Source organism: Rhineura floridana, chromosome 8 (genome assembly GCF_030035675.1).
Source record: "Rhineura floridana isolate rRhiFlo1 chromosome 8, rRhiFlo1.hap2, whole genome shotgun sequence".
In the NCBI taxonomy this organism is placed as follows: Eukaryota; Metazoa; Chordata; class Lepidosauria; order Squamata; family Rhineuridae; genus Rhineura; species Rhineura floridana.
Window position 1 is genome coordinate 47975665 of NC_084487.1, and position 18441 is coordinate 47994105.

Below are 18441 nucleotides of genomic sequence, written 5' to 3' on the forward strand. Positions count from 1 at the left end.
AGTTTACAAAAATCAGGTAACATAAAAGCATAATACATAATTCTGGTAAACTACATAATTAATAGCAACATAAAAATAACGTATTCCATCAGCCCAACGAAAAAGGTGGGTTTTGGCTAGCAGAATGTAAGGGTTAGGGCAAGACGCGCTTCAGTGACGGAAACAAACAAACAAATAAATTACAAGAAATAAGATCCGAATGCGACAAAGTAGGAACTCCTGTCTTTGCTGGTTCCTTTTAGTTTGAGGCTAAACAGGCGCTACATTAAAATCGTAGATTCCGTTCGTGTTTATGGGCACTTCCGTTCCGATGGCTATTTAAAAATGGCTTTTCAAGGGAACCGAGGAACGACCTATCCAGCAAATCTACCATTTCTAATCTCCGCGACTTCATCTCAGCCACACGAGTCCTGGAATTGTTTTACTTCTTCACCCCTATATCGCGAGATTTGAGAAAGCACCTCCCATTCTTCTGACGGTTCGGACGCGTCGCTATAGAGGCACCTACAAAGAAGATGGCTGGGCGTCTATGGGCTACGGCTGGGTCTTGGGCGAGTGCGGGGCCCTTCCGGAACCAGAGGGACCCCTCAGCGACCGCTGTACTTTCGCGAAATGTAACCGCAACCCAGACTGGCGCCATTTTGCCTAAGCCCGTCAAAGTGAGTGTGTGAAGGGAAGCCATAAAGGGAAGTCGTAAAGGAGAAAGCGGTACGGAATCAGCTAGTCAATCGCTAACCAGGGCGGGTTTGGTGGTTGTTGGCAGGTTGTATCAGCCAGTAGCTTAAAAGGATTATTATGAAGGGCTGGTTTGGCACTGGAGTGGCAGTTCCTTGCACAATGGACTGGCGCTCGGGGCGGTCTTTAGAACAGAAACGCCGCTTGAAGCCTAATAAAGCGAGTTCCCTTTCCCTTGAGACAAGCCAGTAGGCAGATCGTGAGCACTTCTCCCTGCCTGTTCGTTCTCCCTTTGGTTACAGGGACGAAAAGGGACTGGAGGGAGTTGTCATGTTTCCTCTTCCTTCTTTGCATCGGTTAAAAACAAGATGAAAACATGTTCCGAATGTCTTATCTGCCCCTTTTGTGTTTCTTGTGACAGGTGACAGGAAATTTATTTATTTATTTTATTTTATTTTATTTGAGATTTATTGTTCGGTTTATGTTTTATAATGTGATGTATGGCTTTCTTCTATTTTAGATGTTTTTATAATTGTTATATTTTGCTTTTTAAGATACGTATATTGCTAGCAATTTATTGTTCAGTTATGTTTATTTAAAATGTGATATATTCGTTTTCTTTTACTATTGATTGTACCAAATGTAATGGTATATTGTTTTTATGTTGTAAACCACCCAGAGAGCTTTGGCTATGGGGCGGTATAAAAGTGTAATTAATAAATAAATAAGGTGACAGGGAAGATTAGTAATGTGGATGGCTTCCTGTCTGCCTGCTTTCATGTCAAGTTGCATTTGACGAGCATGAAGTCGGATGGACCAGCCACCCTTTAGGATTACTTTGTCAAGTGACCAGCATTTTGCCTTTCAGAATTCCCTTCTCTGCCCTCTCCCCCTTTCTGGGTGTTGGCTGTGTGTGTTTGTGTGCTTAATTTTGTTTAAAGCAGCACAACAGCAAGCAGAGAGTAACAGCAGATGTTGAAATGCGAGTGTGCCAGCGTGTGCGTGCGTTTACCTAAAAAAGCTGACTTTTACCCTGCATCAGGATCACTGAGACCTGAGACTTAGTAAAATAAGAAAAGCTAGTTTATTTATAGAGATACATAGTAGATAGAAAGGCAAACCTAGTTCTAACTAACTAACTAATTGGAGGCATAACTCCCAGGTGTAGGATAACTAGGAGAGAGAACAGAGAAAAAGGGATGTCTCCTCTGTCCTGGACAGTCGAGGAAGGAGTGGAAAGGGCAGAAGGAGGAGGGGCAGGTAAGCTTCCCTAAAGACGTCACAGTCTAGCGACAGAAGGAAATCAGTCAGAGCATCACAGGTAAAGGTAAACAAGCCTATCCATCTGGAGGACCCTAGCTCTATCTCCCTTCTGGAGCATAAACAAAAAGAACAAAACAGGAGTTGCTCTTGCCCCACTTCCAACACTGGGAAGGTATCTTAATTGAGGGCTGTACTTCGTTTTTAGACGTTCCCCAGATATTTGACCAGATAATGGTAGATGCAAGGGAAAGCAGATGAAAACGTGGGTCCAAAATAGGACACAAAGGGAATTGCAAGGAACCTGAGAAGAGGGGGCAGCTATCCTAATTTGACCCATAGGACAGAGAGAAACCCTGTGTTCAGAATGAATTATGTAAAATGATTTGAGCTACTGCTGGCCTTTGAAGTTCAGTGCAATAGTACAGTGGTTTGTTGCCTTTTGGGGGTCATGGACCCCTTTGAGAATCTGATTAAAGCTGTGGACCCTCATAAATAAACATTTATTTATTATTTATTTATAAAATATTAGTATACTGCTATTTTGTTAAAAACATCAAAGCAGTTTACATGTATAAAACAACCACAGAATTGTTTAAAACAAATTAAAAATACAGCAAAACCAAAGATCAATTGTTGCGAAAAAACATGTTCTTAATTGCCTGTATAAGGCTGGCGAATCAGAAAGGTTTTCAGCAGGCGATTAAAAGTTAAAACAGAAGATGCCTGCTGAATCTCTGTTGGCAGAGCATTCCAGAGAAATGGGCCACTGACACTGAAAGCTCTATTTCGTGTCAATGTTAAATGAGCCTTGCCAACTCGGGGGATGACCAAAGCTGCTTTTGCAGAAGATCTCAGTGATCGAGCTGGGATATAAGGGTTCAGGCCTAAGATACCCTGGACCTAAGTTGTTTAGGTCTTTGTAAAGTAATACAAGGACCTTGAACCTGGCTCAGTAGCAGATGGGCAGCCAGTGCAGATGTTTTAAAAGTGGTGTCGCATGCTGTCAGCCGTATGCTCCCATCAGTAATTTGGTCGCCGCATTTTGCACCAGTTGGAGCTTCTGAACCAGGGCCAAAAGCAGCCCCACATAGAGCACATTACAGTAATCCAGTAATCAAAGTTACCAGTGCATGGACTACAGAAGTCAAGCTATCCTTGTCCAGGAAAGGGTGTAGCTGACAAACCAGACAAAGCTGGTAAAAGGCACTCCAATTCACAGAGGATCCTTGGGCCTCTAGTGACAAAGATGAATCTAGGAGTATCCCAAGCGTACGGACCTGGTCCTTCAGAGGGAGCTTGAGCCCATCCAGAATAGGTAACCTGCCTATCTCCCGGACATGGGAGCCACCTACCCAAAGAACGTCCATCTTCCCAGGATTCAAGCACAGTTCATCTAGTCCACTACAGCATTCAGACACTGATGCAGAGCATTCATAGCCTCTTCTGGTTCAGATGTTGTGGAGAAATAGAGCTGCATGACACCTTGCTCCGAAACTGCTAAAGACCGCTCCCACTGGCTTCATATAGATGTTGAATAGCTCTGGGGAGAGAATAGTACCCCGTGGAACCTCATAGCACAAGTGCCAGGGGGCTGAGGAACACTCACCCAGTGTTACTGTCTGGATGCAACCCTGAAGGTAAGAGCAGAACCACCGTAATACAGTGCCTCCAACTGAGTCGGTCCAGGAGGATACCATCGTCAATGGTATCAAATGCTTCTGAGAGATTGGGCAGAAGTAATAGGATCACACTCCCTCTATCTCTCACAATGAAGGTCATCCATCAGGACGACCAAGGCTGATTCTGTTCTGAAACTAGGTCTGAATCCAGATTGTTATGGCTCTAGATAATAGGTCTCATCCAGGAATACCTGCAATTGCTCTGCAACCACTTCTCCACCATCTTTACCAAGAAAGGGGTGTGGGCAACTGGTCTATAGTTGTTACACTCCATTGGGTCCAGTGTAGGCTTTTTAAGAAGTGGACACACCACCACCTTTTTAGAAGTAGTGGGCATCACACAAAGATGCGATTACTACACCTGTGACCCATTCCGTCACCCCACTCTGGCTAGCTTAAATAAGCCAGGATGGACAAGTTTCTAATGAGCAGGTGGTCAGGCGCATCACTGCAAGCATCTTGTCCACATCATCAGGCTGCAATAACTGGAATTAATCCCACAACACTGGATTCGATTTTGCATTAGACACCTTGGCTGGCACTGCCACAACAGTAGCATCTAAAGCACTGTGGAGTTGAAGAAATTTGTCCTCAAAGTGTTTAGCCGGCTGGTTACAGCTGGATACTGTGTGCTCCAGAGGTCCATCCCCCTGGTCAGGACTGCCCAACTTCCAGACCACACAGAACAACTCAGCCAGGTGGTTCCTCAAGGACACAATGGAGGCAGCAAAGTAGGATCTCTATGCTGCCCTGACTGCCATATGGTCGGTTCGATTGTGAACGTAGCCCTCGCCTGGTCTGTTTCATCAACCTCAACTCCTCAGTATACCAAGGAGCAAAGTGAGCTCCATGGCACCAGAGAGGGCCCTCAAGAGTGATTGTCAATGGCCCTATGATTCTCACTATAGTGAGACTAGGGCCTCAACAGGATCACCTGTTCCATCCATTGGAAAGTCCCCCACAGTGTTCAAGAATCTATCGGATTCCATCAGTCTCTGGAGGCGGACCATCCTAACTGGTTCCCCCCACCCACCCACTGGGAATTGCCGCTGCAAGACCAAACCTCACCAGGAAGTGGTTGGACCATGACAATGGGGTGATAGCCATCCCACCCATTTCCAGACCACCACCTTCCCCACATGGAGCAAAGACTAGATTGAGGGTATGCCATGCTCTGTGTTGGACCGATATCCATTTGAGACAGGCCCAGAGTTGTCATGGAGGCCATGAACTCCCAAACTGGACCTGAGGACTACAGCATGGACTACACCTGAGACAACCTTAGCCAGCTTGGTCAGGGAGGCTGTTAAGCAGCAGGGTGGGCAGTACACCAACAACATCCCTAATCTTTCTCTTTGCCCAACATCAGATACAGGCCCTCTAGTCCCGCTTCAAGAGAGAGGGGGTTCCTATGAATTCCTATGTTTTATTTGTGTTATTGTGTTGGAAATTGATTTTTTTTGCACCCAGCTCATGTACACCCTGAAGCCCATCCGATCCTCTAGGAGTCCATGGACCACAGATTGAGACCTCCTTCTATAGTACATTTAATAATGCTGTTACACTCCACTTAAATTTCTTCACAAGTTTTAGCTTGTGCTTTGAATTTGGAGCAAAATCGCTGTGCTGGATCATGCACTACAGTAGATTTTTTCACTTGTTGTAGAAAACACCTTGGAGTATCTAATAATATGCAGACGTTTTGTTTTCCTATTTGTGTGATTAGGATCTCCCTAAATGGTGTTGCATTCTTAATATTCAGAGTGCTTTTGTTCTGTTATATTGCATACTGTTTTCCATATTTGAAGGAACTTTTGCAAAGATTTTTGCATGTGGGATTAAACATGAATTAGTTTAACTCTGTAATGAGTGCTATTTTTTATAGGTGCAAGCCTTTATAGGGTGATGATGTTGTTTCTTTAAGTTCTGATTCTAGATACTTTGACAGTTTTGTAGGGATTTGTTGATGGTCATTTCTTTCTACAGAACCTGCACTGTGAGAGATTTTAACTGGTTCTTAATTCATCTCTGCAGATGCCTTTTGGTCTCCTCCGTGTGTTTGCCATTGTAATTCCCTTCCTCTATGTTGGAACACAAATCAGCAAGAACTTTGCAGCCTTGCTTGAGGAACATGATATCTTTGTACCAGAGGATGACGACGACGATGATTAATAGGTATGACTGTGGATAAAAGTAGAAACTTTACAACTCAGGATCCCAGTATCTTGGAACACCTCTTCCAATATGAAATTACCCGGACCCTTAGATCTTCTGAGGCCCTTCTCCAGGTCCCCCCTCTAAGGGAAGTTGCAGGGTGATGACAAGGGAGAGGGCCTTTTCATGTGTGGCTTCCCATCCATGGAATATGCTCCCCAGTGAGGTCTGCCTGGCATCTTCATTGACATCTTTTTGGTGCCAGGTAAAGACTTATCCTTTCCCCCAGGCATTTGATAGATGATGTATTTGTATTGGTGTGACGATGCCAAAGCTTCCTGTGACTGTATGGGTGTGGTCTTTTTATTATTTTGATACATTATTTTGGTATGATATATTATTTTGGATTTTAATAATGTTGTAAGTCGCTTGGAGACCTTTGGGTAACAACCAAATAATTTCAACAACAGTAATAATTAAGTTAATTCACTATTTGATGTGGGATAGGGGAACAGGAACACTTAAGAGATGCTTCTTAATTGGCAAGTCTTTTAGGTTAAAAGAGGTTTCTGGAATCGATAAAACTCAGTTCTGCTTAAATTCTCCTGAAAACTGGCACCAACGTGGAGTGGGAATGTAGAAACAAGGCAAGGAATGCTTCTGGCTGGATCTCAGCCTCACATTCACTGTCTTAGGAGTAGGGAATCCCAGGCCTGGGGGCTGAATCTGCCCCCCCTGACATCTGTCTGGCCCTCCAGATTCTTATGAGGCCACACCCACACTAGCCCTGCTCCTCACCCTTGAGTAAGTTTGCCTGCCTGCAGTGTGTCCTTCAACTGTTATAATGCCTATTGCTTGCTTAATGAAGTATGGAAGTATGGATGGGTGTGTCTGCCTGGAATGCAGTCTACCGCATGAAGAGTTACATCCATTGCCCTGTTCCATGAGTGGCATGCAGTCCCTAGAAGGTTTTGCATAAGGCAGTGTGGCCCTCAGATTGAAACAGGTTCCCTACCATGCAATGTTCCCTACAAATAGTTGCTGTGAAGTCCACTGAGCAGTTTGTCTTTCCCTCTGATGGAGTAGGTGCAGCAAACCTTGAAATCCTCCCCCCATCATACATGTACACCCCAGCTCACAATTCCTGGCCTGCTGGCATAATCTACAGTTTTCCCATTCTTTTATCTCTAGGTCTGCAGCAATAACAATCTAAGCATATAACAAACAGTTTTTGTTATAGTTTAATTATTAGTCTTTATAGTCTCAATATAGCCATGAACAAATTATAGCTGACTAGGCAATTAGTTAATTAGGCCATGCCCAAGCTGTCTACACTAACTTGGCAGTCTGATTGTTCTGTAGTTAAGTCAATAAAAGTATCTTGTTCTTCTAAAAACACTTGCTAAAGTCACAGAGAACCTGTTTCATAAAGGGTGTCTGCGACAGAAAGCAACAAACACTGTGTTTATGATGTGCACGATATTTGTGTTTGTTCCATTTGAATCTACCTGTTCTGTAACTTGCGCAAACTTAGTACACTACAGTTGAATAAAGGGGCGGTTTCATAGTGTGAAATAACATTATCTTGTTTCTTTACAGGATTACAATTGAAGAAAACAAGGGAGAAAGCCATAGACAAATTATTCTGATGTCAATGTAGTCATGGCCTCCTCTTTTCATTTTGTAAAGAAGGCATTTTGTGAGAATTGGCCCTTCACCTTACCAGTGAATGCACGGTACATGTCTAAATGAGGATTACCCATATACATAGGCAGGATATATGCTTGTTGGTCCAGCAACCATTGTAGATTGCACCTTACATCTTGTGAAAAAGTGTTTAATGAGTGAAAAGAAATTTAGATTGCAAATAAAGAATGACAGACTTGTGTCTCCTTTAAATTGTCTGAGTAACCAGGCTAAGGATGGAAGCGTAAGGAGTAAGTTCCACTACTCCCAATGAGATTTATTTATTTATTTATTTATTGCACTAGTATACCGCCCCATAGCCGAAGCTCTCTGGGTGGTTTACAGCAATCAAAAACATTAAAACAAATATACAATTTAAAACACATATTTTAAAAACAATTTAAAACACAATTTTAAAATTTAAAACTATATAAAAACAATGCCTGAGAGAAGAGGAAAGTCTTGACCTGGCGCCGAAAAGATAACTGTTGGCACCAGGCGCACCTCGTCAGACAGATCATTCCATAATTCGGGGGCCACCACTGAGAAGGCCCTCTCCCTTGTTGCCACCCTCTGAGCTTCCCTTGGAGTAGGCACCCGGAGGAGGGCCTTTGATCTTGAACATAGTGTACGGGTGGGTTTGTAGCGGGAGAGGCGTTCCATCAGGTATTGTGGTCCCAAGCCGTGTAAGGCTTTATAGGTCAAAACTAGCACCTTGAATTGAGCTCGGAAACATACAGGCAGCCAATGCAAGTGGGCCAGAATTGGTTTTATATGTTTGGACCATCTGGTCCCTGTTACCAATCTGGCTGCTGCATTTTGCACAAGCTGCAGTTTCCGAACCGTCTTCAAAGGCAGCCCCACGTAGAGTGCATTGCAGTAATTAATTTGGAGGTTACCAGAGCATGGACAACTGAAGCCAGGTTATCCCTGTCCAGATAGGGACGTAGTTGGGCCACCAACCGAAGTTGGTAGAAGGCGCTCCGTGCCATCAAGGCTACCTGAGCCTCAAGTGACAGAGATGGTTCCAGGAGAACCCCCAAGCTATGAACCTGCTCCTTCAGGGGGAGTGCAACCCCATCCAGGACAGGTTGGACATCCACTATCTGGCCAGAAGAACCACCCACTAGCAGCATCTCAGTCTTGTCTGGATTGAGCCTCAGTTTATTAGCCCTCATCCAGTCCATTGTCGCAGCCAGGCACCGGTTCAGCACATTGACAGCCTCACCTGAAGAAGATGAAAAGGAGAAATAGAGCTGCGTGTCATCAGCATACTGATGGCAACGCACTCTAAAGCTCCGGATAACCGCACCCAACGGTTTCATGTAGATGTTGAACAGCATGGGGAACAGAACTGACCCCTGCGGAACCCCATACTGGAGAGTCCAGGGTGCTGAGTAATGTTCCCCAAGCACCACCTTCTGAAGGCGACCTGCCAAGTAGGAGCGGAACCACCGCAATGCAGTACCTCCCACTCCCAACTCAGCCAGTCTCCCCAGAAGGATACCATGGTCGATGGTATTGAAAGCTGCTGAGAGATCAAGGAGAATCAACAGAGTCACACTCCCCGTCTCTCTCCCGATAAAGGTCATCATACAGGGCGCCCAAGGCTGTTTCCGTGCCAAAACCAGGCCTGAAACCTGACTGAAATGGATCCAGATAATCAGTCTCATCCAAGAGTGTCTGGAGCTGGCCTGCAACCACTCATTCCAGGACCTTGCCAGGAATGGAACATTTGCTACCGGCCTATAGTTATTAAGATTTTCTGGGTCCAGGGAGAGCCTCTTCAGGAGTGGTCTCATTACTGCCTCTTTCAGGCAGCCAGGGACCACCCCCTCTCGCAGAGACGCATTAATAACTTCCCTGGCTCAGCCTGCTGTTCCATCCCTGCTACCTTTTATTAGCCAAGAAGGGCAAGGATCCAGCACAGAAGTGGTTGCACAAACCTGTCCAAGCACCTTGTCAATGTCCTCAAGCTGCACCAAATGAAACTCATCCAAAAAATCCGGACAAGGCTGTACTCTGGATATCTCACTTGATTCACCTGCTATAACACGAGTCTAAGTCCTGGCGGATGCTAAAGGTTTTATCCTGGAAGTACCTAGCAAATTCATTACAGTGGGCCTCAGATGGTTCTACCATGTCCCTGGGGCCAGAGTGTAATAGCCCCCGGACAATTCTGAAGAGCTCCGCTGGGCGGCAGATTGATTTGATAGTGGCAGCAAAATATTGGTTTTTTGCTGCCCTCACTGCCCCTAAATACAGCTTACCATAGGCACCAGTGTATAATTGCATCTACTAGGAGTTCGCCTCCATCTGCACTCAAGCAGTCTCCTGTATTGTTTCATCGCTCTCAGCTCTGGGGTATACCATGGAGCCGTATGAGCTGTACACAGGAGAGGGCGCACAGGAGCAATCATGTCAACCGCCCAGGTCATTTCTGTATTCCACAGTTCAACCAGGGTTTCGACAGGAGCGCCAGCCCTATCAGCTGGAAAACTCCCCAGAGCCCTTTGGAAACCATCTGGATCCATTAGTCTCTGGGGGCGGACCAACTTAATAGGTCCCCCACCCTTGCAGAGGGGGAAAGCCACTGTAAGTCTAAACTTCAGCAAGTAGTGATCTGTCCATGACAGAGGAACTGATGTAAGGCCCCCCACATTCAGATCACCAACTCCATGTCCAGATGCAAAAACCAAATCTAGAGTATACCTGGCTACATGTGTTGGGCCAATCCCATGGATGTCATGGAGACCATGAAATCCTGAGCCGCCCCAGATAAGGTGGCCTCGGCATGGATGTTGACATCCCCCAGAACCAGCAGTCTGTGGGATCTCAACAGTACACCTGAGACCACCTCTGTCAGCTCAGCTAGGGAGTCTGTTGGGCAGCTGGGTGGGCTGTACACCAACAGAATCTCCAGTCTGTCCTGCTGACCCAACATAAGGTGCAAACACTCCAGACCAGTAGTCACATGGATAGGGTGCCTGCAGAAGATGGAGCTCCTATAAACCACAGCAACCCCCCCTCCCTGACAGGTCTACCCTGATGCTGGACCAGGTACCCTGGCGGACATAGCTGGGAGAGACTGACTCTCCCCTGCTCACCCACCCAGGTCTCGGTTATACATGCCAGATCGGCTGCCTCAGCCACAATTAAATCGTGAATTAGGGAGATCTTATTATGCATTGATCTGGCATTTAGCAGCACCATCCAGAGGCCTGAGAGCTGGCTGATAGGACAACCAACAAACCTGCGGGTGTGGGGAGAACCGGAACAAGGCACAGCCATTAACTGCCTGGGCCGCATTCCCCTTACCTGGCAAGTCCTCACAACGCTGTATCTCCCTCTACCCGTCACTACACTAATTGGGCCCCCCTCAGATCTCCCCACTTGGCTCTGAGTCCTCTCTCCCAGGCACATAACTGAAGACCCGGAAAAAAGGCAGACAAAGCAGGAGCCACTTCAGCTGGGGGGCAATTGGGCTCCTTGGGACTATGCAGCTTGCCCACGGCTGCACAGGTGGCAGGGCACATAACCTGAGCCACTCACTGTGGGGTGATCTTTAGCTGGCCCTTGACGCCCAGGAGACAGGAGTGGGGATTTGAACTCACAGACTGTGGACTCCCGCCCAGGCTCTCCTTCCCACTGTGTATTCTTATGAGGGGATTAACAGCTAGCCTCTTTCTGCTTGCTAGATTAATGAACAGAACTGCTGGAAGGTTCAAAGACTCACTAGGATAAAAAAAAAATCACTCTTTAGGAAGCTTCAGCAAGCCAATAAAATTTCAAGGGCAGTAGCAGAACCTAAGCAAAACTACCTACAGAAAGAAAACAGGCAGATAACTTTAGTGAACTGTTTCTTTGCAGCACTCTTGAATTCAGCAGGAATCTTAAAAGTGCCAGATTGCTCTGAAGACCGTTCAGTTTTGGCTAACCAGTCCCGCAAAGGGCAGGGATACCCAGGCTGCTGAGTTACTGCTTGGATTGTTGAAACTGCTCACCAATTTAGTTCTCTTTTACTTAAGGGTGTCAAGGTAAATCTGTAGTTGATATTATATACTCATGGTGTGGCAGGGAAAAACAAATGGCTTCCAGGTTTTCTGGGTGAGGACAGGAACGCAATACAAGTCCTTTGTAATTTAGTAATCTGGCTTTTGGATAGCCTAATGGTTAAGCATTTGGAAGAGACTATTACTATTTTCTAGGTTTCTCTTTCTGGAAAACTACATGTTCAACTATTACTGTTCTTGAATAAATCTTTATGCTTGTTAGGATTTTATAAGAGCCATTGCATCTTTTTTCAATTTAACAAAATTTATTTACCTCGATTGTAAAACAAGCCTAAGCAGTTTACAAGAGGTTAAAGTACATCTTCTCTCCTACTAAACACAATATTTCCCACACAGACTTCTAACCTCTGATTTTCCTCACAGCACAATCAAAACTTTAGTCAAATGTGACTAACTCCCAAGTAAATGTATACAGGACAGCATGATATGAAGGTTTTTTTTAAGTACCAGCTGCAACAAGGGTACTGCACACTTAGGCTATCTTAAGCAGAAAATGCATGAAAAGAGTCAAGGATGACTGAAGCATCTTTACCATGAAATCAGAACTAGTATAGAACATAAAGTATCAACATGGATACTTTCCTGCTGAAGCGTTCTTCAATATACAGGGCTTTATTTGAAATAGAACAAGGGAAAATACAGAATTACAGATCCATAAAGTTCATTTAGTTCATGGGTCATGGCCTGCATAAAACTTGGACAGGAAGTCCTTGGGTTGTGCCGATTCTGTCTCATGAAAATATCTCATTATATGAGTCCGTTGCTTCCACACGTTAATAGTCTCTTGGAGTTCCATTTTTCCCTGTACCAGGCAGAAAGGGAAAGTGTTTAGCCAATTATTATAATTACTACTCTAATGCTACATAAATATAATTCTTATGTTCCTGTCAAATTAGTACTGTCACTTCACATTTAGAACCAGGATATTTATTTGACAGTAAAACTAGTCTCATATGCTCCACTTTTTCTGTAAAAGATTTTCCCTAAATACTTCAAAATACAGCCTCCTCCTTGACTATGGTCTGAAGGCACATGAGGCCAGCACCCTGCTGAAGCTGAGCAGGATCAGGTCTGGTCAGTGCCTGGATGGGAGACCGCCTGGGAACCATATGTAAGCCACCTTGGGTTTCTATCATGGAAAGAAAGGCCGTGTATAAATGAAATAAATACTTTCAACATCCATTCTCTACTATATACATGCCATCCCAACACAATCAAGTACTGAAAATAAAACAGCAAGACTCCTCTTTGCAAAATCAGCCTTGGTCGTCCTGATGGATTAGCTTTGTAGAGAGGACAGGGAGTGCAACACTGATCTCTCAACAGCTTTCAGTACCGTTAACCATGGTATCCTTCTGGACCAACTCTGCAGGATGTGTATCAGTGGCACTCTGTTCCTACCTGTAGGGTCATGTCCAGAGAGTAGCATTGGTGGAGTGCTCTTCTGCCCCCTGGTGTTTACGTAGTGGAGTGTCACAGGGCATTTTGTCCCCAATGCTATTCAACATCTATATAAAGCAGTTGGGAGCAAGCACTAGCAGTTTTGGAGCAAGGTGTCATCAGTACATCGATGATACCCAACTCTATTTCTCCATTACATCTGAGTCAGGAGAGGTTGTGCAAGCCCTAGCTTGATAGCTGGACACATTGTTGAACTGGATGAAGGTCAATAAACTGAGCTTGAATTAAGATGGGTGGGTAGTTTCCATGTCCAGGAGATAGGTCAATTGCCTGTTCTGGATGGGGTTGCACTCCCTCTGAAGGAGCAGGTATGCAGTCTGGGAGTACTCCTTGATCCATCTCTGTCATTAGAGACTCAAGTGACCTCTGTGGCCAGAAGAACTTTTTACCAGCTCTAGCTGGTACTAGCTGTGACCGTTCCTGGACCGTGACAGCCTGACCACAGTGACCCATGCATTGGTAGGGCTGCCATTATATCTGGTCCGGCAGTTTCAACTAGTGCAGCACGCAGCAGCCAAACTGTTTACAGAAGCAGATTACTGGCAAAGTGTCACTCTGCTGCTGAGAGCTACACTGGTTGCCGATTTGCTACTGAGCCAGGAAAAGCCCTGAACAATTTTGGTCCAAAGTACTTTAAGGATTGCTTGATTCCTTATGGTCCACCTTGATCCTCTGATGTACTTTTGGTGGTTCCCCATGCCCCTGAGGTTTGACTGGCCTTCACCAGGGACCGAGTCTTTAGTGTGGCAGGCCCTGCGCTGTAGAACTCCCTACCAGAAAAGGTTCAGGAGAAACCATCCCTCTCTTCTTTCAGATCTCCTTTGAAAATTATATTGTTTAAACCAGGCCTTTGGTTTTTTAAAAAAAATCAAATTGCAATCTGCATTTATTGATGTTTTTAAGGTTGCTTTTTGCTATTATTTTTATAAGTTGTATACTGCCTTGATATATTCTTATGGAAGTGCAGATTATAAATATTTAAATAAATGAGGCATTGCTCCTATCCTTAGCAGCTGAAAAGCTCAATTCCTAGATCAGCACCCACTATCAAAGTGGTTTTGGTTGTGTAATATCCCCTTAAACTAAGCAGATTTGGACCCTAGTGTACTCAAGATCACTAAATATTTGAATGGATATTTGTTTATGTAAAATCTGCAACACAGATAAAGACAAACAACCATACATTTAATTGGAAGAAAAGTCAGCATAAAATGCCTAAGTGATGCAAAGAATGCTGACCAAGGAAAAATTATCTTGTGGTCTTTCACTGTGGTTATTACCTAAACTTGGATAAGACCAGATGTATATGGATTGTTTCTGTGATGACATAGCACTTGATACCCCAAGTTTAGACACACACCTGTATTGCAAGATGGGTTTTGCATTGGAAAAGCTATATCCCATTTAGGACAGAGAGGCATTCTCATATTTCACTCTATTCCCTATTTTACAGGGGTTTGATAAAAAGCAAAAGTAGTTATCGCTACATTCCAATCACCCTGTGCCTGATGTGGGTTTAAGAAAGATGTTTGCTTTACCTTAATAACAAGCATATCAATAACTCTAGGGTCTGTGACATGGGCATTCTTCATGAACATCTCTCGCACCTTATCACGCCCCTGTTTTACTGAGATATCCAGCTGGTAAATGTGCACTAGATCAGAAGCAAAAAAAAAAAAGAAAGTCTTGGGTGAGAAGATGAGCATTAAGCCTTGTTTACATAGTTACTTTTTACAAGAAGCCTACTAGTACCTCTGACTGTTGTTAGCTATTTGTTCCAATTTATGGGAAACTCTAATTCATGGGAAGAAGATCTAATAGGTGATGACAACCCATAAAGGAAAGGCAGAAGCTCATACCTATTATGAGCAAGTTCTTTCAGGCTTTTATGATGTGTAACTGGTACTTCTAGCTTGTAGTGAATCAAGGTCATTCACCATAAGAACCACCCCCCAAATCCTGCCTGGGTTGCAGTATCTGACTTTTTTTTTAACCTAAAGCTATTAGTGGCCTCCATCTCTTGAGGTACAAAGGTCTAGAGCAGGTGTGTGAAATCTGTGGTCCTCCTGATACTGTTGGACTCCAAATCCCATCAGCCCCCAGCCAGCACAGCCAATGGCCAGGGATGGAAGGAGCTGAAGTCCAACAACATCTGGAGGGCTGCAGGTTCCGTGTCCCCGTTCTAGAGTTACAAACCCTTGTTGTATACATACAACATTAACAATGTCAGTCAGAAGCAGGCAGTTAGTTATATACCCCCAAGGTCTTCCTGTGTAGTACAAGAGCTTGCCAATTCCAACTATTTAAAATAAAAAATACAAGAGTTTTTTCCTCACAGTTTCAGAAATTAGTAATTTTTGATACGAGCTCTTCATATAAGTTGCCGTAAAGATCAATTTGGTTAAAGTGTGGTGCTGGAATTCAAAATTTGAAAAAAAGCCATTGTCAGAAACAAACAACATTGTCCATAATTTAGTACAGCTTTCAAATGCTTGAAGATTGCCATAGAAGAAGAGCTTGGAAAAGTTACTTCTTTAAACTACAACTCCCATCAACCCCAGCCAGCATAGCCACTGGATTGGGCTGATGGGAGTTGTAGTTCAAAAAAAGTAACTTTTCCAAGCTCTGCAAAGAAGCATATAAGAGCACAACAGTTTTGCATCCATCAACTAAATGTCACATAAAATATTTAATATACAACCAATACAATATACATTAGCTTTGGCTTATGATATAATTCCATTGTGTTCTATGGTATTTAACTAGTAGCAATGGCAGCAATGAATGAATGAATGAATGAATTCTTCCCCATCCCTCCTGAGTAGACTGTGGGCACTAAAAAGGACGGGTATGGAATGTGTGAAGTAGCATAGGAAAATAATACAGGGCTTTCCACCCTGCTTGTATCATTACACCAAATGCACACGATCTTCCTATTAGATCTGCTAACTAATCCTGAAGCAACCGGTCATTGGGTACTCATAATCACTAATCTAGATTAGAAAACCAATTACATCCACGACATGCACTATTAGAATGGGAAAGTGTGGCACCCGCTCCCCCGAGTCACAGTGGAGCTGAGCGGTGGAGCACAGGTACAACTCTGGCTCTCACTCTCGCCTGATGTTGTTGAACCGCGGGGGGGGGGTAGGGATAACATAGCAGAAGCTGGGAAGCGATCTGTCTTACCCTTTGTTTTTAATCAAGAACGGGTCAGCGATCTCAATGGAAAGGGACAGTTAAGTGAAGGGAAATGGGAAAGAACAGCCCGCGATGTTCCCACCCAACTCAGTCAAACGTCACCTGTCCCATTAATCCCACGAAGCGACCTTGAAGCAGAGGTCGCGGGCCTAATCGCGCCTCCTCACCGGTGTTTGGGATTTCCCGGTACCAAGCCCTATATAATTCTCGCACACGCCGTTTGGCCTCAGCCAAATCCCGGCTGAAAATCGGCTTCACAACTGCCCCGGCGGCAGCAGCTACCTTTCGCGCTCCAGCCGCCGCCATTTTGCTAACCCTGCTATGCTCCGCCTCCGTGACGTTTTCCGCACAAAGTAGGAGAGTTTGTTTTAGGTTGTTTAATTACTATTGGCTTTGAATTATGGCCATCTATCCAAGACTCGCCAGCGATTGGGTAATGTATACATTCGTGACGATGCGGCGGCTGTTAATGCTCTTTAGGATTTTTCGTGATGCTGTTTAATTGTGGGGGGAATTAAGCTGCTCGATACTCTACCAGTTGGTTGCTCTCCGGTGATTCGCTGCATCTAATTTTCCCGAGTTTACATTCTTCTGTGAAAGCAAACAACTTCCATATTTTCATATATGCTTTTCGAAAAAGCAGGTTTACATATAGTTACAGCTCTTAAAACAAAAGACATATGTTGAGTAATTGGGTGAGAAGTCTAGAGCTGAGTACCTGTTTCTGTAGTTTTATTTTCAACAATCTATATATTACATCAGATCTCCATGTTTTGTATACTGTATATTTGAAACAATGCGAGGTGTTGTGTTATTACTCATTGGCCATGTCCACAAACAATGAAATGCTACCAAGTGGGTATTCAGTCCTGGTTTCTCCTATTCATGCTCCCTTTGTTGTCTGCACCCTAGAATGCACCTGGCTTCTATGGTAGAAGCAGAACCCAAAAGGCACCTCACTCCCTACTGGGGAGACACTTTTAATAGCACATGGCTTCACCCAAGAATTTTGGGAACTGTAGTTTACCTCTTACAGAACTACAATTCCCAGTACCCTTCGCAAGCGACAGTTCCCAGGCTTCTTTGGGGAAGCCATATGCTTCAAATGTATGGTGTGGATGTGACCCTGCTGCACCATTCAGATACCAACGCCTACCTTAATCTATCTGTCCCTCAATATGCTGCCTGAAGCAGGTCACTTTATCCTGTTGCAGGGCACGACCAACTCTTTCGGCTGTGATCCCACCTATACACAATATGTAGTCGAAAACATCCAGAGGGCACCAGGTTGGTGAAGGCTGCTGTACATACTTAGCTGGGAATAACATAGTGGGATTTCCTTCTGTGTAAATGAACATAGGATTGCTCTGTAAATGACTTAGATGTATGCAATGTATGGAATGACATGAAGAAAATAAACAGGCTTTTGTGTGCGCTGGCCCTTAGTTTTGTGATTGTTTGGTTGTGTGTTCTGCCCCTCCTTTCCTGAGCTGAGTGTGCACAGCAGCCTTTGCCAACCTGGTACCCTCCAGATGGCTGGGGCTGATGGGAATTGTAGTCCAGAACAACTGGAGGGTGCCAGGTTTGCAAAAGGTGGTGTCTAGGATTTGGCAGCCATTGCACCAGCCTCTCCCCATTCCGAAAGTGGTGTGTATCAGATTGCTTGGTTTTTATATGAAATATTCTGCTAAATTTAATATGTACCTTTTATACACCACCTTGAACTCAGGAAGGGCATGGTGTAAATGTTTAAATAAATAAACAATACAAATGACAAGCAGGAAAACAGTCCAAACTATACTTTCTGGATTATGATTGGAAAGGGTTTGGGATATTTGCCTTAAGATGTGATCATTGCTAGGAGAGTGAATCATCTGAATCATCATAAAGATAGACCAGCAGATGAGACAACATATTTGTTCAAAAACTGTGGAAACACACCTGCACCAGCAGATGGCGAGAAAATCTTGTGGAAGCAAAAACAGAGAGTCTTATGGCAACTTACATTAAAGATTTATTGTGGCATAAGCTTCTGTGGACTGGAACTATGGTCATCTGATGACGTGTGGCTTGTTTGCCCTATGTAGACAGGAAAAGGGCATTGTTGGCAGGTGATAAGCAGTGCTAAGATATTAGATAATAGAGCAGTATGTACCATGCATCTTTATGTGTATCCCATACACTAACCCGATGTCCTCAGGTGTAGTAGAGAACATTGTCAGTCCGTGTAAGATTCAACTGCCAGCCTT

The 18441-nt window shown here is 44.3% G+C and overlaps 2 protein-coding genes across 3 annotated transcripts; one reads left to right on the plus strand and one right to left on the minus strand.

Annotated features, from left to right (window-relative positions):
• The first annotated feature begins 372 nt into the window (after positions 1 to 372).
• Positions 373 to 7670, plus strand: SMDT1 (single-pass membrane protein with aspartate rich tail 1). Its single transcript, XM_061639329.1, has 3 exons — positions 373 to 659; positions 5652 to 5792; positions 7371 to 7670. Exons 1-2 carry the CDS (start codon positions 516 to 518, stop codon positions 5787 to 5789), a joined length of 282 nt encoding a protein of 93 aa, XP_061495313.1. The 5' UTR covers positions 373 to 515; the 3' UTR covers positions 5790 to 5792; positions 7371 to 7670.
• A 4453-nt stretch (positions 7671 to 12123) lies between these two features.
• On the minus strand, positions 12124 to 16550 carry NDUFA6 (NADH:ubiquinone oxidoreductase subunit A6). 2 transcript variants are annotated; one of them, XM_061639327.1, is made up of 3 exons: positions 16360 to 16537; positions 14530 to 14645; positions 12124 to 12332 (listed from the first exon to the last, which is right to left on the minus strand). In XM_061639327.1, exons 1-3 carry the CDS (start codon positions 16496 to 16498, stop codon positions 12201 to 12203), a joined length of 387 nt encoding a protein of 128 aa, XP_061495311.1. In that variant the 5' UTR covers positions 16499 to 16537; the 3' UTR covers positions 12124 to 12200. The 2 variants fall into 2 exon arrangements, with proteins under 2 accessions (XP_061495311.1, XP_061495312.1); XM_061639328.1 differs by lacking the exon at positions 12124 to 12332 and adding an exon at positions 15328 to 15405 and having other exon boundaries at positions 14559 to 14645; positions 16295 to 16550.
• Positions 16551 to 18441: the final 1891 nt, after the last annotated feature.

Coding starts and splice junctions, on each gene's coding strand:
- SMDT1 (XM_061639329.1), top strand. CDS start 516: ATGGCTGGGCGTCTATGGGCTACGGCTGGGTCTTGGGCGAGTGCGGGG. Junction 660..5,651: donor TTTTGCCTAAGCCCGTCAAA/GTGAGTGTGTGA, acceptor TCATCTCTGCAG/ATGCCTTTTGGTCTCCTCCG.
- NDUFA6 (XM_061639327.1), bottom strand. CDS start 16,498: ATGGCGGCGGCTGGAGCGCGAAAGGTAGCTGCTGCCGCCGGGGCAGTT. Junction 14,646..16,359: donor CCGGGAAATCCCAAACACCG/GTGAGGAGGCGC, acceptor CTTCTGATCTAG/TGCACATTTACCAGCTGGAT. Junction 12,333..14,529: donor TTGATATGCTTGTTATTAAG/GTAAAGCAAACA, acceptor TGCCTGGTACAG/GGAAAAATGGAACTCCAAGA.